Source organism: Strigops habroptila, chromosome 12 (genome assembly GCF_004027225.2).
Source record: "Strigops habroptila isolate Jane chromosome 12, bStrHab1.2.pri, whole genome shotgun sequence".
Lineage (NCBI taxonomy): Eukaryota > Metazoa > Chordata > Aves > Psittaciformes > Psittacidae > Strigops > Strigops habroptila.
This window is the reverse complement of record NC_044288.2, coordinates 4,264,040-4,286,057: the sequence shown is the minus strand read 5'-3', so window position 1 is coordinate 4,286,057 and position 22,018 is coordinate 4,264,040. Positions and strand designations below refer to the sequence as shown.

General features: G+C 50.3%; 2 protein-coding genes across 8 annotated transcripts in view; both read right to left on the bottom strand.

The window, feature by feature from the left end:
- EYA3 (EYA transcriptional coactivator and phosphatase 3) overlaps positions 1-10,294 on the bottom strand; it is a 35,826-nt gene extending 25,532 nt beyond the window's left edge. For all 6 annotated transcript variants that reach the window (XR_003994127.1, XR_003994126.1, XM_030504178.1 and 3 more), the window contains exon 1: positions 10,209-10,294. The gene's annotated coding sequence lies outside the window, so the exon portion shown is untranslated. The remainder of the gene's footprint in view (positions 1-10,208) is intronic.
- Positions 10,295-11,241: 947 nt separating this feature from the next.
- On the bottom strand, positions 11,242-21,651 carry PTAFR (platelet activating factor receptor). Of its 2 annotated transcripts, none has more exons than XM_030503734.1 (3): positions 21,374-21,651; positions 17,847-18,038; positions 11,242-14,427 (listed from the first exon to the last, which is right to left on the bottom strand). In XM_030503734.1, exon 3 carries the CDS (start codon positions 14,367-14,369, stop codon positions 13,308-13,310), a length of 1,062 nt encoding a protein of 353 aa, XP_030359594.1. In that variant the 5' UTR covers positions 14,370-14,427; positions 17,847-18,038; positions 21,374-21,651; the 3' UTR covers positions 11,242-13,307. The 2 variants fall into 2 exon arrangements, with proteins under 2 accessions (XP_030359594.1, XP_030359595.1); XM_030503735.1 differs by lacking the exon at positions 21,374-21,651 and adding an exon at positions 19,705-20,029.
- Between the last annotated feature and the right edge of the window lie 367 nt (positions 21,652-22,018).

The window sequence follows — 22,018 nt, the reverse complement described above, 5'->3', positions numbered from 1 at the left end:
AACCCAGTAGTGTTGAGCAGAGAGATCTTACATCCTAACACCAAAGAGCTGCTATCTCCCATGTTTTAAAACCAGGAAAAGGGAAAGGTCCATGTCCTCCGCTGCTTCCCCCTCACCCAACCAGTGCTCACCAAGAGTGGGATCCCGCTGCTTCCCTTTCACCCTCTCATTCTTGAGCCAGTTGATTAAAACCAACCCTAACCTCTTCAGCCAAGCTCCATCTCCACTGCACCAAAGGCCAGCAGGAGCCTCCTCTCCCAGCCCAGCAGGGCTGGCTCTTCCACATGCACACATGTGGCACACAGAGGACAACTTCAGCGGGTTACAGAAATCAGAAGAAATCACAGAATCATAGAACAGTTTGGGTTGGAAGGGACCTTAAAGATCACCCAGTTCCAACCCCCCTTTTGGAAATCAATCATTCTATATGGGGAGAAGATCAGCAGAGGATCTATCCATAATGCAGAGGCCAGGGGGTTGATCGTAGACTGCTTCCCACAACCTTCTTACCAGTTACTGACTGGACTTCTGAAGTCTTAACAGAGAAGCAGTGAGGGGGACACCCTGAAAAACACTTTATGGTTTGTAAGAAATTACATACAGTGACTTTTTATGCTGAGGTCCAACCTATTCCTGCCTCCACGGCCATGGAAGCTTGGCTGTAAACCTCACTGTGAATGCAGAGGCTCTTTACCTCCTTCCTCTCTTTCTGTTTTCCCAACCTGTCTGGAGCATTCACCTTCACATCATGAAACTGTCCCCATGCAAAGTGAGTGAAGAACTCCCTGGTGCCTCGAAAGCACTTGCTCTTTCCCATCCTGGCCCTTCCAGACCTACTTAAGCTCCCTGCACACGCAGGCAGCCTGCAGCCAGCCCCACGTGCTGAGCGCGGGGATGCTTTGCAGCTGGGATAACTCCCTATTAACCAGAAAAACACAACGGATTTCTTCTCCCTTATTCAATGACAGGTCAGGGTCTGGCATGCCACATATGCCAGGGTAAAATTTCACTGAGGGTTGAGTGTTCTCCTCCCCTAACACCTGCCTCCCCTAACCAAAGACTTACCTGTACTGCCTTAACTGTAAATCGACTGAAGTCACAAGAACTCTCTTCAATAGCTCTTTTGATATGACCCTACTCACACCACACACAAAACAGTCTACAATACAAAGTACTACCGGTAGTATTCCAGGTTTCCCCCCCATCAGTTTTAATTGGTTATATTTTAAAGATAAAAGCTTGTTTCCTTTTTAGTTGTTGTAGGAATAACAGAGAAAAATCAAGGCTGAAGAGAAATCCTGGCAACCAAAGATCATGAAGAGCAGTGTTAGAGTACAATGGCCAACAGCAAAAATGTATGAAATAGGTACCGACGGGTCCTGTCCTGTCCCTTGTCCTTCATATTTGTTATTTGATGCTGTTTCATTGTGTAATTTCTTAGAAAAATCCCAAACTAAACTGTTCAGTATAGAAAGACCCTATAACAGTCTTCCAGTGCCTAAAGGGGCCAACAAGAAAGGGGCTTTGGACAAGGGCCTGTAGGGACAGGCCAAGGGGAATGGCTTTAACCTGCCAGAGGGGATTGAGATGAGCTCTTAGGCAGAAGCTCTTCCCTGTGAGGGTGCTGAGGCGCTGGCACAGGGTGCCCAGAGAAGCTGTGGCTGCCCCATCCCTGGCAGTGTTCAAGGCCAGGTTGGACACAGGGGCTTGGAGCAACCTGCTCTAGTGGAAGGTGTCCCTGCCCGTGGCAGGGGTTGGAACTGGATGAGCTTTAAGGTCCCTTCCAACACAAACCAGTCGGATCCTATGAAAAAGATCTCACATCACACTTTGATCCATACAGCAGTAACTGCCCATTCTATGCTTTGTTTAAAAGCTCTGAGCAGTTCTTTAATTTTGTTTTTGAAAAGGACTTAAACAATTAGAAAGACAAGAAGATTCCCAGAACATGTTAATTACACTTGTGACAAAACTCTCTTCCCAAATGAGTAGGGCATCCTGGAGCACCTGGAAGCAAATGAATGAATCAAAGAATCACAGAATAGTTTGGGCAAAGAGCAGTAATTATACTGAGTAGGAAAAAACCTGTTTGAATAGGGGGTTACATTACTTTCAAATAGCCACTATTTCCCTAAGAACGAAGCTTTAGTTAACAAAATTGTATCTGTTATACAGAAAGTTAAAATAAAATCATTTAGGTTGGAAAAGACCTTTAAGCTCATCAGGTCCAACCGTTGCCCAGCACTGCCAAGGCCACCACTAACCCATGGCACTGAGGCCTCAGCTACACGGGGTGTGAACACTTGCAGGGCCGGTGACTCCAGCCCTGCCCTGGGCAGCCTGTTCCAATGCCTGAGCACCCTTTGGGGAAGGAATTGTTCCCAATCTCCATCTAAACCTCCCCTGGTGCAGCTTGAGGCCGTTTCCTCTTGTCCCATCCCTTGTTCCTTGGGAGCAGAGACCAGCCCCCTCCTGGCTCCATCCTCCTGTCAGGCAGTTGCAGAGAGCGATAACGTCCCCCCTGAGCCTTCTCTTCTCCAGACTAAACCCCCCAGGTCCCTCAGCCGTTCCTCATCACACTTGTGCTCCAGGCCCTGCACCAGCTCCAGTGCCCTTCTCTGGCCCCGCTCCAGCACCTCAATGTCTCTCTTGTAGTGAGGGGCCCACAACTGACACAGGATTCAAGGTGCAGCCTCACCAGTGCCCAGTGCAGAGGCCTGGAGTTGCCTGGATCCTCCTTCCAGCACTTCTTGTAGATGGGCATCGCATTTGGTAATCTCCATTCAACTGGGACCTCCCTGGTGAGCCAGAACTGCTGATCAGTGATGGAACGTGGCTCAGTGAGCACCTCCAGCTCCCTCAGCACCCCTGGGTGGATCCCATCCGGCCCCACACTGTGTGTCTCTCAGTGGCGTAGGAGGTCACTGACCATTTCCCTTCGGGCTCTGGGGGCTTCATTCTGCTCCCCCTCCCTGTCTTCCAGCTCAGGAGGACAGGTACCCCGAGAACAACTGGTCTTACTATTAAAGACAGAGGGAAAGGCGGCATTAAGTACCTCAGCCTTTTCCTCATGCTTTGTCACTATGTTTCCCCCCACGTCCAATAAAGGTTGGAAATTGTCCTTAGCCACCCTTTTGTAGCTAATGTATTTACAGAAACATTTTTAATTGTCTTTTACAGCAGTAGCTGTAATGCTTTGTGTGCATAATAATGTCATCTCTGCAGTTATTTCCACTCCTTATTTACTCAAGGGCCAGCACCTTACCAGCAATGAAAGGGCCAGCAATGAATATATGAATTAAGCACCAGCAGAAGAGTAATGTTTGCAGTGGAGCATTTCATGCTAATCTGTCCCATGCTGCTACACCACATGCACACGGGCTTGGAGAGCACAGCCATAGCAACCTAAGGCATCCCCCAACCAGAGCTGGGTTTTTCCTTGCAATGTGCTTTCACTCTGTGCCACTCAGCACGTGACAAACCGCTTCGTTCAGAGAAGAGCAGAACTTGGCACGGTGGGATGTGGTGCATCCCCCCGTCCCTTTTTGGTTTTCAATTTAATTAAAAACACCCAAAGAAATAAATAGAGTGAAGAGAGGAGAGACACATTCTGACATTGCTGTGCACTGCACAGCACCAAGTGCTTTTTATTCTGCAGGTTTATGACTGAAGTTCTAATTTTCAGGCAATGTCCATGTCCATGTCCCCATGGTGGCAGCGACCTCTGCCCCCCCCCCAGGATGTGAGCAGGCGAATGCATAGAACCTCCTCGCTCCACAGCAAAGTTCCTCTACAGTTTTATCCTCCCCCATATCTCAGCATTCCTATATCCAACTGTGATAATATTCCATCAGCCAAGCTGCTGAAATACTTTGAACTTGGTATCCGACATAGGCAAAGCAGTGCTGTGACTCCACCAAGAGCCAGCCCGCTGCCCGCTCCTGTGGGATCGCTCGTGAGGGTTTGGCAAAACCAGGCATTCCCTGTAGTTTGGATGAATCTCCCAGTTTGTTTTGGAACAGCTTGATTAAAGATGACACGAAATGACAGCATCAGCCTGGTTCCTAGTTGGGCTGTGTAATAAACCAGCCCCTTAAAGAGCTGTCAGGGGTTGAACAGTTCTATGTACTAAAGCTGCATTTTTCCTTCCTTCAGGCAAAAACCAGTTAATGGAAATTCTTCGTCAAGTTGTACCATCACAATGATGCAAACAACACGAGTGAGTAAATAGATACCTGGGTGTGTAAAATGTTCTATCTGGTGAGGCTGATTACAAACTCAAAAAACTCTAAAGATACTTTAAAGAGAAGGGAATCGCAGCATTTAAGACGCTCATGCAACCCAGAGACATGCAAAGAGACAGACAGAGGTGAGCAGGAGAGGAGGGGCTCATCCAGCTTTTCTCCTCCACTAAGGAATGAAATATTTAATACAAATCACTTGCTCTCACAAGTTCCTGCAAGTAACACAATGCATGATCTCCTTCCCACTGCATTCACACGTTCATTTATAAATGTCATATTTGTTATGGCTGCACATTCAGTACCTGACAGCCAAGCGGAACAGAAGAGGTGTGTTACTCCAGTGTTTGAACAGACAAATGAGGTAAGAGGGAAAAGGAACTCAGGTTTCTAACTTCAAACCCTACTTTCTACCACAACAATCAACGCCTCAGACAACAGTTTTGCTCTCCAGAACAACTGTTAAAAATTCCCTCTCAAATCCATCTTCAAGCTTTGCCTGTTACATCCACCCCATTTGTAGCACGGCTCTCTCCTCGATTCCTTTTTCAGCAGCAGAGAGCAGCCGTTTAAAACCAAGCAACTGGGATGGAGTTAATGAATGAAAGCTGTGCTGCTCACCAGCCTGCTCATCTCCCATCAGAACAAACCCAGTGCAGCGGGTTGGAACTGGATGATCTTAAGGTCCTTTCCACCCCAAACCATTCTGTGTTTCTATGATTCCATGAAAAGTTTGGGGGGAGGCAGATGGGATGCCCTGTTTTTGAAGGTACAAGAGGCCATGACAAGCACTGTCCTGATGGGTTGAAAAAACAGGGTTTGATTAGAATGTCACAATCTTAAAATGGAAATGAAAAAAACAAGGTATTTATAAAGTGAGAAAATTATTGACATTACATGTGGTAGCACAAATACATCTTACCCTAAGCAACGCCTGTTTCATTAACAGGAATCCTTGAAGGGCTGTCACCATTAGGGCTCTGGGCAGTCCCTACACACAGACCACACACTGGCTGCCCAGTCCTTACACAATCCTTTTTCAATTGGATTTTGAATCACAGCAGGGAACTTTTTAATGGGGAAAAGAACTGTTTGCACAAAAGGAAGATCTGGAAATAACAACTTCATACTTGAGAAAAACAACTCCCACTGAGCCCAGAAAGAAGTCAGCAATTTCTTCTAGCTAGAGCTAACATGGCACAAGAACCCAAAACTGCCATTAACCTTTTAGCTACAAAACAGGTCACAGGAATTTATGCAAATGGCAGTAGAAAACTTCATCATAGAATCCCAGACTGGTTTGACCTTAAAGCTCATCCAGTTCCAACCCCCTGCCACGGGCAGGGACACCTTCCACTAGAGCAGGTTGCTCCAAGCCCCTGTGTCCAACCTGGCCTTGAACACTGCCAGGGATGGGGCAGCCACAGCTTCTCTGGGCACCCTGTGCCAGCACCTCAGCACCCTCACAGGGAAGAACTTCTGCCTTATACCTAACCTGAGATTACATCACCTCCCCTGCTCATGAGGATTCAACTTGCAGTGAGACTTAACGGATCTTTGTCCAGCTGATAAGACACTGGGTATCTCATGGCTCACACACATCTTTGTGTTTCAGGTAACTGATAAATGAGCAGCAAATCTCTGGAGCTTCAGCTCTGGAGGGCAAAAAAACATGCTGTTTGTCTTAAAAGCCTTTTAAAACAAACTGTCCAGCAGCAGAACACACTGCCTTTCATTTCTAGAAGCCACTTCAGACACATTCAAACAGATTCGGAAAGTTCCTGAAGAACAGGCTGAAATTTTTAATCCTCTATTGGTCAGACAGCAAATCCGCATCACATTAACCACCAAAAAATGAGTTATTTGCATAGTGCAGCTCTAAACTTTATTTTCAATAAAAGGTTTCACTAATCATAGAATGGTTTGGGTTGGAAAGGAGCTTAAGCTCAGTCCCAACCCCCTGCCACGGGCAGGGACACCTTCCACTAGAGCAGGTTGCTCCAAGCCCCTGTGTCCAACCTGGCCTTGAACACTGCCAGGGATGGGGCAGCCACAGCTTCTCTGGGCACCCTGTGCCAGCGCCTCAGCACCCTAAATACATATCAAAAAGTCATGTAACTACCACCAGGAAATTAATTCATAGTGCTATTAGAGAAACTGCTTCAGTTTCTCAACCTCTACCAGGATTTTATTAAAAAGGTTGAGACTCCAGCAAATTTACTTCTTTCTTTTGTTATTTTGCATTAGAGGAGCCATGGTATTTATCACAGTGCCATCAGGTCTGAGCACATCTGTAGCTATTTGTGTCTTAGCAACAACAGTTGCTAGAGTAACCTGCTCGAAAAATTAAAGAATAAAGTACTGGATACTTGAGATATTTTAGTGGGGTTAAAACCCAGTTTAAATGATGGTGTTTGATGCTCAGCTGCTCGGTAACAGCCACTGCTTTTCATCAAGGGGATTGACTATACCATTTGCTTCACACCGCACCAGTCCTGCTGGCAGAGGCAACGGGGAGCACTGGGGCAGATAAATAGTCCCCCCAGCAGGAGCCACTAGTGAGGAGCATGGGAGCCTGGTCACCACCCCCCCCAGCACACCCCCCAGGAGCCACATCTCTGCTCATCCTCCAGAGCCCGCTCGCAGACCTGTTCCCCACTGTCCAGTCCCTCTCTGAACCTTCCACAGCCACCCAGGTCAGCTCATGTCCTGCCACAAGAACTTGGTTTTAAGGTTCCTTCCAACACAAACCAGTCTGGGATTCTATGGCAGGTGATAAACTGGCTAAGGACACTGGAAAGGTGGAGGTATCCAATGTCCTCCTTGCTTCAGGCTTTACCATCAACTGTAAAAAGGAGCTGCATGACACACACTGGATTCTGGTGGCAGTTCAGCAAGAACACTCTCAGTAAAGACCAGTTACGTGTGCTTTTTAGAACAGCATCCACACAAAAAGGTCATTTCACTCAGAGATTAGAGAAACTTCTTCAACAACTTGGTGCTGGTTTTTCTTCAATATAAAGTTGAATTCTTTAGGTCCTGGAAAGCCACTGCACAGGTCAACATTTCACAGAACTGCTGAACTACTTTTGCTATCTTATTTGGAAAAGCTGAGAGCAGAAGAGCAGTGGTACCATTGATTCATGGGGACTTTTTTTGCTTTCTTCAGGTCAGGCAAAAGTGAGTATTTTGTAACTCCTTTTCCTTTAAGCCAGAAGAATTCATTTTTCCTCATATCCAGAAAGGTCAACATAGCAGCAGGCTTGGCAGGAGAGCTGACAAAAGACAAAACGCTACACTAGGAAAGCATCAAACCTCGCGTGTCTTTGTAGTTCTCCAGAATACCAAGATGATACTTCAAGATAATGAAGAAAAAAGTTGTCTCCGAGTCCCTTCTTCTTGTAGAAAGGCCAGCTCCCCTCCCTACACCCCACAAGTTCTGGATGGACAGGAAATGAGGGCCTAAGTACATAATAAAATCAAGGCAACAGCTTCTGAAATCTCAAGAGCTATTCTAAAGGCATTGAAGAAAACATCAGATTGTAAATGGGACCAGACTTCTATGTTAAACTTCAAAGCCTTGAACCATCGGGGTTGTTTTCTGTGACAGTATTTTCCCCAATAGGTAGGTGAGAACAATGGTGCCTTTACCAAGAAAGCAGCACGGGGAAACTGTGGTAGGACACTGGTGACTGAGAATACCTCCGCATGGTTTTGAGGACAGCTGCTACTCTTACTTCAGCTCTGAAGAATAATCACCTACTTTTTCAAATGATCCCGGTCCTGAATATGCATTTTCCTATCCTGGTCATCTTAAAAATCAATCACGTTTAATGAAGATTTTCTTAAACTCTCTCAAATAAAATAGGAAAAAAACTGTCACAGAAAAGACATTAGTATGAGACTGATCTGTAAGATCTTCAAAACGGATTTACATATGGTGGTATGACAGTTACAGAAATATGAACCATCCCCCAAGGTTTAGAGCTGCCATATACATTATGTTGTGTTCCAGCTGGGGACTCTCAGGGAAACAGCACTGTCAGTATCCAAACACAAACAACACGAATTTCAAGACCCAGAAGGAAGCTCCTGGGATGTGAGGACAGTTCCTGCAGGTGGGTCTCAACTCATCATCTGCTTTAAGCCTTGAATCTTCAGGCATACCATGACTTGCACAGGGGAACACACTTGCCAGGCTTTTCATTCAATTGAAACATTTCAGTACATTTTATCCAGTTTATGTTTAATCATATAGAACTACCCTTTAGTACATGATTAGGAAATCATACATTTATCGGATGTAGAGGAACTCCAACCCATTAACACAAAACATGGAAACCCATTTAATAAAGTGTACGCCAAGATATCCAATCCCAAACTCATTCAACATCTGGACATTTAAAGCGCAAAGTCCTGAGAAGATGTAAGCCCTTCCCAAGTCACCAATTACTCAGGAATTATTACAGCTATTGCACACATCTGTGATGGGCAAGTGACAGGTTTTCAATCCAGTTTGTTGCACAACCCAATACAGTTACTGAGGTGCCGTAACTGTTGCTGGGGTTGCATGGAAGAGCCAAGGGGGAGGCAAACACTGCAGGAAGACTCTGTAGAGCAATCCAAATGGCTTGTAAACGGTGAGAGCTTCACCTCTGCTCACTGCTGGGCACAGACAGTGCCTGCGTATTGCTGCTTGCCTGGCAAAAACGGGATTGCAGAACTGCACAAGTAAGAAGTATCACACCATGAGGGGATAAGAAAAACCCCCAATCATGTCAGGTACAGCCTCAGAGGTCAGCAGTTTTGCAGGAAGCCACTATCTTTATATGCACTTTTAAAAGTAGCTTATTACAAAAACAGTGACTTGAGGCATTTGAATTGCAGTGATTCTCAACAAATCTTATTCAGTATCATGAACTTAAGATAATCTGCAACAGACAAAGCTGAAGGAAACCACACAACACAGGCAGATAACGATAATTGCAAAAACCTTATCTTAATCAGTATAGTTGACTTTTAATTACCAGCTGGAAGTTACTACACTACAGACTAAGTGCCTCACAGCAGAAGTAGAGCTTAGCTCCATACTGAAAGCAAAGTCCACTAAGACTTTTTTGTACAATGCTCCATCTGAATGAATGTTCATCTCCTTGAACACTGCCAGGGGTGAATGCTCCATCCAAAGCCAGGCTGGACAGAGCCTTGGGTGACATGATCTAGTGGGAGGTGTCCCTGGCCATGGCAGGGGGTTGGGACTGAATGATCTTAAGGTCTTTTCCACCCATGCTGTGATTCTATGAATCACCACAGCTATGTTACACCAAGAACTAGCTCCAGTCTGGAAACAACTTAGCCACACCATGCAGAGCAGAAACCAAACTAATAAGCCACACTGTGCTTGAGCTGGCTCCACATAAACCTTCAGCAGCTCTGCACAGCATTCCCAGAACCAGGAACATCCAGCAGAGCTGAGCTGAGTCCAACACAGCTTGTGAAGCCCAACTGGTCGCGACCCTACCCAGCCCAAACACATCCTCTTGGGCTTGTCTGCACAAGCTCCACATGAGCGACCAGACCTACACCACACTAACCACTGCAGATGTTTAAGTGCCTTCCTGCGTGGTTTGAGCGGGGCTGCCTGTGCTGAGGCTCCCGACACCCCATCAAGGTCTTTATCGCCGGTTACCCGGCACAAGCCTCTCCTCATCACCGCAGCTACGCTAAGGGGGCTCTTTCTGCTAAGGGGGCTGCGGCTGAGGCACCAGCACCGCCGGGAGGTGTGGGGGAAGCGCGGCTCCGACCCGCAGCGCCCTCGCCGCCTCCTCAGGCCCGCGGGCGGGAGCGCACACGCGTGGTCCCCGCAGCCCCCGTGGCCGACGAGCTGGGGCCAGCGGGCCGCTGGCGGCCCGCGGGCCCCAGCTCGTCGACCACGGGGACCGAACCGCGCTCGGGGCGGGCTCTTACCGAGAGGCGGCTCCGGCGCCGGGCCCGGCAGCGCGTCCCTCAGCGGACATGGCAGCTCCTCCCTCCCCACAGCGCCGCCCGGAAGCAGCGCCCGGCCGCGGAAGTGACGACCCGGGCAGCCGCTGAGGCGGGCGCTGCTGAGCTCGGCTCCGCGCTGGGGTCGTTGCTTGTCATGTCTGTAGGGTCATGTCTCCGCTTTGCTGCCTCATTGCTGTCGGGGGCGCTTAAAGCAGGCAGGGAGGGCTCTGGAAATGACCCGTGTGTGCGGTCAGGGAGCTTCGGGGTTTATCCGGTGGGTTTGTGGAGCTCTAAGAAATGTTGTTTCCTCGCTTTTCCTCTTATAGCAGGTTAAAACTTACCGAGCTGTTAGTTTCAAGAGTCCACACGGTAATTTTCATGGAATCACAGACTCGTTTGGGTTGGAAGGGACCTTAAAGCTCATCCAGTTCCAGCCCCTGCCATGGGCAGAGACACCTTCCACTAGAGCAGGTTGCTCCAAGCCCCTGTGTCCAACCTGGCCTTGAACACTGCCAGGGATGGGGCAGCCACAGCTTCTCTGGGCACCCTGTGCCAGCGCCTCAGCACCCTCACAGGGAAGAGCTTCTGCCTCAGAGCTCATCTCAATCTCCCCTCTGGCAGGTTAAAGCCATTCCCCTTGTCCTGTCCCTACAGGCCCTTGTCCAAAGCCCCTCTCCAGGTTTCCTGGAGCCCCTTTAGGCACTGGAGCTGCTCTAAGGTCTCCCCTTCAGGAGCCTTCTCTTCTCCAGGCTGCCCCAGCCCAGCTCTCTCAGCCTGGCTCCAGAGCAGAGCTGCTCCAGCCCTCGCAGCAGCTCCGGGGCCTCCTCTGGCCTCGCTCCAGCAGCTCCACATGCCTCTTGTGCTGTTGCCCCAGAGCTGGATCAGGACTGCAGGGGGGGTCTCCCCAGAGCACCCTCCCTTTACGTGCTGCTCACGCTCTGGGGATGCAGCGTGGTACCAAGGCTTTTCCCTTGAGTATACATGCAGAAAGATGAGAAGCTAAAGGACAAAACACTTGAGGAACACACTTTATTTAAAAGAACTTCTGAGGATCCATTTTATTGCGAAGTAAAGCAGAGTAATGCAACACTGCGGTAAAACCGAAAGGAATTCCAGGAACAGAAGCAGAAGCTGAGACTGGTTTTTAGAAACGCATTACTGCACATCTCCTGAAGTGGCCTCAGGGCTTTTTCCTCCACTTACTCTTTTCCTCAGATACAAGTTTATATTTGTTCTCTGAGCTCACGCTGGCCTCACAGGTGTTTTCTGGGGAGGGAAGCATGTTATTTACCCACAATAAGTAGCCTAAACGGTAAGCTCTGTTGCAAGCTTTCCAGGAATCAATAGAAGATCACGTATTTACCAGATCTCCACGTAAAATCCCTTTCTATTTCCTCTAAGAGCTGCCAGACTCCATCTGTTCAGTGCTTTGGGGGCTGTGAAGCAGGCACGCTCGGCTGCCTCACCGGGTGGCAAGGGGAGGAGAGGAACGCTCCAAAGCTCCACCTCTGCCACTACAGGAGCTCCCCTCCCCAGCCAGAACGTGCTATCCGGGGAGGGCAGAAACACGGAGGCAGATTCCCCCAGCAAGCAGGAATTAGGCTTTTGAATTACAGGAGTCATTCCCCTTGCTGTGTGCTGTGGCTCGGATGACTGCAGATGCAGAGCAAAGCTTTGCACATGGCTCAGGGACATGGTCAGGCAATTCTCTCTCTGCTAAGAGGTGCCAGCGGGGGATCTTTATGGGTGGCCTTTACTGGAGCAGAGTCCAGGGCCAGGAGGGAAATGTGTTCTCAATGTGGTTGGATACTTTTCTCAGCCTGGCACTGGGTCTGGAGTGCCTGGCTGGCCCTGGCAGATGGCATTAGAGAAAGAAACATCTCAGTTCTTTTGTCTGTTTGCACAGGTAAGCATAAGCTGCCTGAGGATCTTCAGGAGATGCATCTGAAGGACTCACATCTCCACTGAATGTAAGCAAGGTCTGATACAAATGTTAGTCCTATCTTTGGAAAGACCGGCGCTTATCTCACATTCTCTGGTGTGTGTGGGAAGGCTGCTCACCTTGCACATGATTAATCAGTATTGCAGGTCAGATAGATACACTTTTCCTGTCATCAAATAAACTCTTTGCTGTAGTTTAGGGAACCAAAAACTGTTGTGAAAACAAGTAAGTTCCCCTCCTTGCCCAATTTCCTGTGCTGGGTTGAGCAATTTGGGTCAGATAAGGAACCTGAAGTGTCTCATGATTGGTGACTGAACTCAGCACCCTCAGAAAACCACTTTGCCCCAACTGACTGCAGCCAGCCCTGGGCGAGGGGTCTCCAGTCTTGTCAGAGTGCGTGAGTTATGTGTGTGTCAAGTGTGCTGTATCATTGCACTGCTCTGATTTACTCAGAAAGTAGCCATGACCTGACCTGGTACTTCACTTGTAGTAGCACATTAAGAACTACTCAGCTTCATTTCGTCATAGCAGAAATAGAAAGACTGGGGCAAGGAATAACGCACAGTTGCTTGCTACAGCCCTAATCGAAATAAACAAGAACAAAGATACTGAAGCATTTTAAGCTGTTCTTCTTCTTATCATAATGCCCATGCTGACAATAATCCTCTGTTATCTGGAGCCTCCAAAGCGAGACTGGATTTCCACAGGCACATGCAGTCAGCCCAAAGTTACTAAGCTGAGTGCAAGAGGCCACTGGTTTGCCAGTTCCACTGTTATACAAGAAGCCAGGGCAGACAACAGGCAGTGCTGTGGGGGCTGACACAGTGGGGAATTTCGGTGCACTCAGCTGCTAGCTGCACAGTGCACAGACCTGGTGGCACATTTCTTTCACGTAAAAGCAGATCCTCTGAACTGTTCTCGGTGCCCATGAGAACATCAGCCCAGACAGAAGGTGCTTTTCTGCCAGACTGCTACAGGCTCCAGTTCTGCCAGTTGCATGTGATAGAAGAAATGAGCGTCCATTCTTCTGTCTAATGGGAAAAGGAAAGTGTAATATCCTGGTCCTCTGCTGTGTCCCTCAGTGCCTCTCCTTGAGAAAAGATGGACACACCTCAATCTGCAATCGGAACAGGGCTGAACTAGATCCTAATGGCATCCTCCTGGTGAATGGTGCCCTCAATCACTGTGTCTGTGGTTTGCCTGGAGCACTTGCGACTCCCTTTCATGCTTTTCAGGTTTTCTGAAAGATGCTTTTGGAACTTCTTGGTGAGGAAGCAGTAGATGATAGGGTCCAACACACAGTTTGTACTCAAGAGGCACAAAGTCACCTGGTGAGCATCATTGAGTTGTTGGCGCAACTGGCAGTTTTCCCTCTTCCACTGCTCCAGCACAGTCAGGGTCCAGGGCAGATGCACCAGGTGATGAGGTACAAAGCTTATGATGAACACAGCCAGCACTGTGCAAACCATCCAGAGTGCCCTTTGCTTGACATGAGCACTCTTCCGTGGCTGCGTTGGTTTGGAGAACAGAGTCCTGATAATGATGATGTTCCAGCCTAGTATAAAGATGAAAATGATATAGAAGAGGATGCAGATGATGACATGGATGGCGAGAACAGCTGAAACGCTGCCAGAAGAGTCATAGCGCTCAAAGCACCGCGTGAAATTCCTAGAATTGATCTCCTCCTGGTTAGTATTATTGTCAAAAAGGTAATACAAGGAGCTGCCCACGATTATAATCCAGATGGCTGCTGCTAAGTAGATCCCCCTTCTCTGGGTGGTAAACTGAGCAGCTTTAATGGGATTAGTCACAGCTTGGTAACGGTTGTATGTGATGACCATCAGGAAGGCAACAGAAGAGTAGGTGTTCACAAAAAATAAAGTGCCAGCCACGTTACACAGGAACTCGGGCATGATCCAGTCTCCGTGGTGGTGATAGTAAACAATCCACATTGGCATCGTAACCAAGAAGAGCAGGTCAGCTACTGTCAGGTTCACCATGAAGATCTTGATCTCATTGAGTTTCTTGGTGGGGTAAATCCGGCTGAAAATCCAGAGCACATAGCAGTTGGCAGCAAAGCCCAGAATGAAAACGATGCTGTAGAAAACAGTGAAGAGGTTGTAGCGAAACTCTGAGTCGATGTGACAGGAAATGTAGGAATCAGCACTACCTTCAGCACTGCCTTTATCCTTTCCAGACATCGTGGTGCTGAGTGGGCACGTTTGAAGTAAAATTTCCTGCGGTAGCTTTTCTTCTAACCTAAAAATATAAAGCTTAAAATGAGTTCATAGGTGCCATTGCTGGGCCAAAACCCACCTTTCATTTTGAGCTCTCTGTGACCACAGGAGTTCTGCTTGTGTGACAGGACACACAACAGAACACAGGAGAACTTTTGTCTTCATCCAGCGTTGTTTGCTGCAGTGAGGATCACAGGTCTCTCATCTCTAACCTCAAAAGACTTTTCTGCTTGAGGGTTCTTAGATAAAATCATTTAAATCATGTTAGTCTGCTCCGCCTGAAGCTTCTTAATCTTTGACTATAAGCAAACAGGTTTTCTAGGTCCTGTTTCCCCCCTGTGGTTCCTGATGCTTTCTAACTTGCCTACGTTTATTTTAACCTAGAAATTCCAGAAGTGAAACAGTATCTGGTACAAATGTCCCGTTAGTGCCATTTCCAGAGTCGCTCCCTATTGTTTTCTGACATTTTCCTGCTTATGCTTGTACTTTGTTAGTTGCAAGCACCTGAAGGGGGCCTCGAAGAAACCTGGAGAGGGGCTTTGGACGAGGGCCTGTAGGGACAGGACAAGGGGAATGGCTTTAACCTGCCAGAGGGGAGATTGAGATGAGCTCTTGGGCAGAAGCTCTTCCCTGTGAGGGTGCTGAGGCGCTGGCACAGGGTGCCCAGAGAAGCTGTGGCTGCCCCATCCCTGGCAGTGTTCAAGGCCAGGTTGGACACAGGGGCTTGGAGCAACCTGCTCTAGTGGAAGGTGTCCCTGCCCGTGGCAGGGGGTTGGAAGAACTGGATGAGCTTTAAGCTCCCTTCAACCCAAACCAGTCTGATTCTATGACTCTATGATCTCACATTCACTTCACAGGCTACCAGACCTCTCAATTTTTTCACTCAGTGAGTGATATACAAGATGAGTTACTAATCCTAAAGAGTGATGTTTTGTGCTACGTTGCTGATTTTTCCTGCAGTTTCTCTCTCTTAAAATCCTGGCAGTTATCTATCATGCCATCATTTTGATTTCAAGTTGCCATCAAACCGATTTGTCTCCCTTCTCCCCGTTTCTGCATCAAATGCAAGTGTCAGCAGCAGCAGTTTCTGTGTCACTGGTGAGGCTGCTGACAAACACTGTCCCTAAAGAGACATCCTCACCTCAGTTAGCATTTTTTCCAATCTTGCCTGAATTTGGACATACCAAATTCCTGCATCACCAATCCTGTACGTATTCTTGGCTCAGATTTACATGGATTTGGTCTAATCTCTTGTATAGTTCAAGCTGCTGCTTTTGCCATCCAGGAGATGTACACACCTGCTCTCGGCCCTGGTGCCAACTCCCTGTCTGATGGGTTCACCTCTCCACGGCACAACCCTGCAGATCAGCTTATTTTTGTCTCCCTCTTCCTTCATGGGAAGGCACTGACTAGTGCAGGTAAAGCAGTTTGAGAGCCACCAGTGAGGACACCAGATTGCTCATTGACAATGAACATGCTGGGGTTTAACCTCGTTTACAGAGCATGGTTTTCCTTGAGAGTGAGTCAGCTGCACAGCAGTCACGAAGACCAATCTTCTTGTGTGAATTCCGATGGGAATGGCATGCTGCACATTGTAATGTGCTTGCCTCGGGTCTGCCAGCTCCATGGCATTTCCCCCCAAAGACTTGCTGCCTCCTGAGAAGGCACCATCCTGCCTCAAAGCTCTCTGCATCTTCCCCAGCAGCAGATAGCGGCCTGAGCCCCCATCTCACCCTCCCTGGGCTGAGTCTCTTTCTCTGTGCCCATGTGTGGTTGGTTCCTCATTTGCAACTTCCTATTGCAGATGGGGAAGTCAGCTCTAGCTCAGGAAAGCTCTTCCTTTCTTCAGCAAACTCTGCAAACCCCTCACTGTCTCTTTCTAGTTGTTAGGAGAGGAAGGCAAGAGTCATCTTGCCAAGCCCATCCCTCCTCAACCCTCACAGGTCCCCTAAGAACAAGTCAGGATACCCACAACTTGTCCTTGGGCCTTCACAGGCAGCACTGGGGTTTGAGTGTCTTTAATCTGTCAGCCATGTTCCATGTGAATTAACAAGTAGTTGGCCAGGGGACAGATGTGTCTGTCCTCTTCCACCTTGATCTCTGCCACCTTGCTGAGCTCTCTAGAGGGCAGTAGCCAATTGGGGGTGGTACTCAGGAGGTGAGGATGCTCTGGGCCATGACACCTCGGGGTCTGAGGTGTCTCACATCACTGAGGAGAGGTCCCAGAGGAGGCAGGGGACCATCTCCATTCCCTGCTCTGTCTTTGATTCCTGCAGGACCCAAGGCAAGTCCTGCTGGTCATCTCATGGATCTGTTTCCACACCCTCATCTGTGTATGAAAAGTGGTCATTGTCACAACATGGCCTTAAATAAACGTTGGTGTCCAAGCCCAACTCTCCCACCCGTTGAGGGACCATCTCAGGTAAGGACATATATCAGTTGGAAGGGTTTTGCATCTCTCAGCTCAGGAGGGCACCTACCAGCTGCAGACATTCAGGGACGGGGTGAGGCTGTGCAGGGTAGGAGAAACTAATGGGGAGCTCTGTGTTTGATGCACTGTGGGATGGAGAGGGAACCTGCAAAGCCCTGCACTGAAGGTGGGTTTGAGCTCTGGGGCGAGATGAATGCAAGGACGTGCTCTATGTTGGTAAGTCTGCTAGAAATCTCTGGCAAAGGTGGGCTGTGGGAGATGGCCGTGGTGTCTCCTGGCCACAACAGCACTTGGTAGAGCTCATCAGATGTGCATCAGCAGGCTGCGCAGTGCCAATGCCAAGGTCCTCCAGGGAATCACAGGAGAGTTGTTTTTCCCTTCTCGCTCATCAAGCCAGATATTGTACAAAGCACAGCTAGAAGAGAGCGTGGCACCATTCCCCACTAAATGTACTCAACTCCCACTTCCCTCTTCAGTCGGAGGAACTCAAGCTCACATGTCCCATGTACTTGTGAGCTGTCCTAAGCCCTAGATGCTGGAATATGGTCTGGGGGGATCGCACTCAGCCTCTCCTGTTGAAGCGGTTCCCCTTTGCATAAAGCAGGTCAATATTCTCCATGCCAGCAGAAGGGAGGAGAGGGGCAGTGGTGGGTTGGGGTCCTGTGCTCTGCTGCAGCAGCCAGTGCTGCATTACCCACAGCCTTGGAAACTCAAGCCCAAACCCAAGCCAAGCCCAAGCCCAAGCCACTACCAGTACACCAGTACACTAGCACACCAGTATACCAGTACACCAGCTCTTAATCCCAAGTGGTTTATATCATCAACTCTGCTCTATGCAGAACTACAGGTTCCAGGTTCTGCTCCCAGTCTGCACCCTGGGCCACGCTCTCCCAATAGGGATTTACCAGCTCATGGCTGCGGGGTGCAAAACCCACACTAACATGAGCTATACCATCAGCAAAAGTATATTCCAAGAGGAGTAATACTAATAAAGTATGTTTTCTGCTTACCAGAGTCGAAAGGATTCAGCACAATATCTCCATCTTCAGCTTCAGGAGAGCAGTGATGGGTGTTTTACTGAGGATGCGCAGTCTTCTTCCAAGCATTATTTTCTCTGACCTGGGGCTGGAAGGTCTCCACGCAGGCAGCTCTCAAGAACAGGACACTGGAATGGGAGCAACTGCAGCATGACTGCAGAGTCACTAGAGAAGAGGAAACGGGTGACATCAGCTCAAAGGAAATGTGAAATAAAATAGGCCGTAGAGGAAAGGCAATTAACCGCAGCAAAGATCTGGAAAGCCCTTAAAGCTGCTTCCTCAAAGGATCTCTGCTTCTTGTGTTCCTGGAAGAGGGCAAAGTTGGGTTATTCCCCTAAAGGCAGAATAGGAATCCGGACCGTGTCCCTGGTTAGATCTGGGATTACACAACATCTGAGCATCCTTCTTCCAAACAGATGAATGACAGAAGCTGGGAGCTTTCACTTAATAACTTCGAGGAAAGGAAGTGCCAGGAAACTCATGCATCCCATGGACAGAGACATTCCCTAGCAGACTCTCACTTGTGCTGGAGCTAAACAGACCCAGGAACCCAGCCATCCCAAGTCCTTTTTTTGTCTCAGGGACCTTCAGCAGACACTGAGACACCACACAGACCTGTAGCATCACTGCAGGAACCTCATCTCACCCTTCAGGTCCCCCCAGCATTGCCTGACAGAGCCAGAGTCTTGCTGTCCCCGGTCCCTGGCTCCACACAGCCAGCCCCTGGTGCAGGCAGCGCAGGGTCTCCCATCACACGGTGCTGTCACTGCAGCTCCCTCATGCCAGGGGAGGTTGGGTCCTGCTCAGCTCAGGTGGCTTCCGAGTCCCTTGGACACCCCATGCTGCTGCTGTGGGGGACAAGGGTGATCCTGCAGCAGCTCAGGGCTGTGGTGGCCATGCCCTCTGGGTGTTTTGGGCCTGGAGCAGCAGGACATCCCGGTTTGCGCAGCAGATTGCTCTATAATGCTCCTGGGAAAGGCTGGCTGCACCCTCAAAGAAGAGCCAGGGAAGAGCTGACCCAGGCAGAGAAGCCCAGCGCAGTGCTGGGGCTCTGCCTGCCCCTGGCTGGGGATATCCAGCCACCAGCATGGACAGAGGGTGGGTACCAGCACCGTGCTGGCTGCCCTGATGCTGCACAGCCCATCACCTCGAGGTGCGCAAGGCCACGCAAGCCAACGTCAGTGTCTTGGCAGAGCAGCATTGCTGCCATCCACCTTGTCCCCACCATCAGTGCCCCATCTCCCCAGCTCATGGGGAGGTTGCTCTGTCAGCGGTCTCCTTCCCTCTGCCACCCGCTGTCCTCCTTCCTTCCTCCTTCTCTGCCAACTGCTGTAAGGATGGACCAAGGACCCTGATGCTTCATGGGCCAGACAGAGCCCCAGTTGTGCCCCAACTGCTTTGGAGAACTTCAGTTCAAACCCACATGCAAGCATGCTGGTGAGGGTGGCTGGCAGCCAGTTTGTGCCTTTGTGGTGAGCAGCCACAAAGGTCACGGAGGGAAGGGGGGTGCTGGCAAAGGCTGCAGCAACGGCCAAACAAAGCTCCTGTCTTGCTGCAGCCAAGTGCTTAAAGGAAATGAAAGCCCTGGAGGTTTGGGGCTGGGTCGGAGCTCTCATCAGAAATCCTCATCCTTCCTCTGCTCAGCTCTGCCAGGACAGGGCACACGCACGTCACCCACAGTCAGCAAAGAGGATCCTTTGTAAAACACAGAGAGCCAACAGCAGAGACAAGCCAAGGTCAGTGGTGAAGGGCACCTCCTGGCTGGAAGCTCTCACAGTGCTTTCACAAGCTTTGCTTTCCAGTTCAAGCACTCCCGCTGCGGTCAGGACACCTCTAACTGGGACCATGTCCATGCTCCCCAGTGCCTCCTCACTGCTCCCCAAATTTACTCATTTTCCAGCTTTGCCTCAAATGCTCAGTGAGGCCTCAAGCTACTGAGATTGACAGAAACGCCGAGAACAGCCCCTGGGTTGTGTAGACCAGCCTCTTGCCACACTTTGCACTTGTCCACCTCTTACTGCTTAGGGAGTTCCCTTCGTCTTCATCTCCATTTTCAGCTGTTGCATTTAAAACATGGAGAGATGAAGAGGGCCCAGATTCTGCATTTCCAGAGCCATGGCAATAGGGAAAGGGTGAGAATAGTCATCCTCCCCTGAACTGCACCGTGTCCAGTTTGCGTTGCGAGGTCCCAAGGTGCCATTACTCCAGGCACTGCCCGCTGGCAGCTCTCCTCCCTCTCACATCGCCCCGGCCTGGGGATCTGTTCCCCTGCTCTGCCAAGAGCAAACCCACACTGTGTTAGAGGAGGAGAGCTCTCCATGGCGTGCATGCCCCTGTTCAGTGACAAGAGCAGTGAACAAGGATGAGCTGAAATACCAACACGGAGCTTGTGAAAGCATCAGCTGCTGCCACCAGGCTTAGAGCTCTCTGGTGCATGCAGCGCGCAGGACCAGCACATGGGTGAGCGTGGTCCCTGCTGGTCCCAGGCACCAGGATGTGTTCTTGGGTGCCAGAAAGGGTCTCTGAAAGGACATGAAGATCCTTTCGAGCTGGAGCTGATGATCTGATGCTAACCATTACTGTCTATGAGTTTCCACTGCTCACCTCACACCATCTGCACGATTTCCTTTTGCTTGTTGTGGGAAAGAAACACTAACTAAACCCTGCAGCTTTCCCCTGCAGTCACCTCAGAGCCCAGCACGTCCCCTCCTCATTACCAGCACTGCAGGAATGAGCCCCGGAGCAGGTTGAAATGGCCAAGAACCCTCCTGGGCAGCGCCGTGCCGCAGCAGCCGAGGGCAGGGCACAGGACGCAGGGGATAGCCCAGCGCGGCAGGAAGCGGCACCGCTGGAGCCAGGCTGGCTTTGGCAGGAGGAGCCCGAGTGCAGCCGGGCCGCACAGGGCACAAGGTGAGCCCCATGGGCCACTTGCGTGCTGCAGCCCCGGCTGCGGTGGCTCTGCTGGAGGAGAAAGGCATCACCAAGCCCCCACGGCCAGAGCACTGCTCCCGCTGTGCCAGGCTGCAGCGAGTTACCTCCTGGCAGAGGGGTAAGGTACCTGCCTGGGCAGGGCAAGGGCAGGGGCCATGCATGAGCAGGATGAGGGCTCCTGGAGAGGCTCTGAGCATTGCCTCCTCTTTCTCACAGGAGGAAGGTCTAAAGCAGGGCTCCTCACCTCACTCTGCAGCGTCCGAAGTTGTTCTTGTCACCCTGGAAGGTGGGATGGGACCTAGATGAGGGCAGTCCCCATCCACACAGCCCCAAAGGCAATGGCAGTGCCAGCCTGACTCATCCCCGCTTCCTGAGCGCAGGGAGCGAGCACGTCTTCCCAGCACACCCCAATGGGGACAACAAGGGTGGCTCTGATGGTCCTGGAGCTGAGGTGACACAGAGATCCGGGGGGAACACGCAGCCAGCTCATGTCCTGAGACACCGAGGCGCAGAAGGAGCCTGTGGAGTGCGGGGAGGGAGGGCAAGCAGAAGGGGAAGGAGCCTCTTACCTTGGGGACACAGCAGCCGGCCCAGCAGCCCCCAGCGCACCAGGTCCCCTCCCCAAGCGGAGCCACCGGAGCCCGTCGGTGCCTCTGCCCGGGAAGAGGCTCGTGCGGAAGGAGGGTGCTGCTCGCTCGAGGTGACTCACTTCCCTCTTGGCACTTGTGACACGGCTCAGACCTGCCCCGGCTGCGCCCTGGAGCTTGACACCAGCTCCTGAGGCCCTTCCTCGAGCAGCAGAGGCTCCGTCCTGGCCAGGGGCTTGTCCTGCTCCTGTGTCACCCGGAGCATCACAGGCCTTACCTGCAGCAGCTCCAGGGCAGAGGCACTCCCCCGCCAGGCCAGGGGTGCAGAGGTGGTCTGAGCTTGGTAAGGGGGGTCAGCACCTTTGGCACATCCATCCTCTGAGCTTCTCATTTCCTTCCAGATCCTGGGACCAGGAGCCAGCACAGCAGCAAGTCCTCATTCAACTGCTGCCATTGGAAGTGGAGACTTCCCCTTGGCTGCAGCGGGGCAAGGCAGCAGGATGAGACCACTTTGCTGTGTGAGTCATTCCAGGCTGGGGCAGGTAGTTTCCTGCCCTCTCTGCAGCATTATAACACCCCCTCAGTGCTTGTGCTCCTTCGGCCTGGGAAGAAAGGGTGGCTGGGCAC

What these genes read in the sequence shown, in the direction of transcription:
- PTAFR (XM_030503734.1), bottom strand. Translation starts at nt 14,369, where the DNA reads ATGTCTGGAAAGGATAAAGGCAGTGCTGAAGGTAGTGCTGATTCCTAC.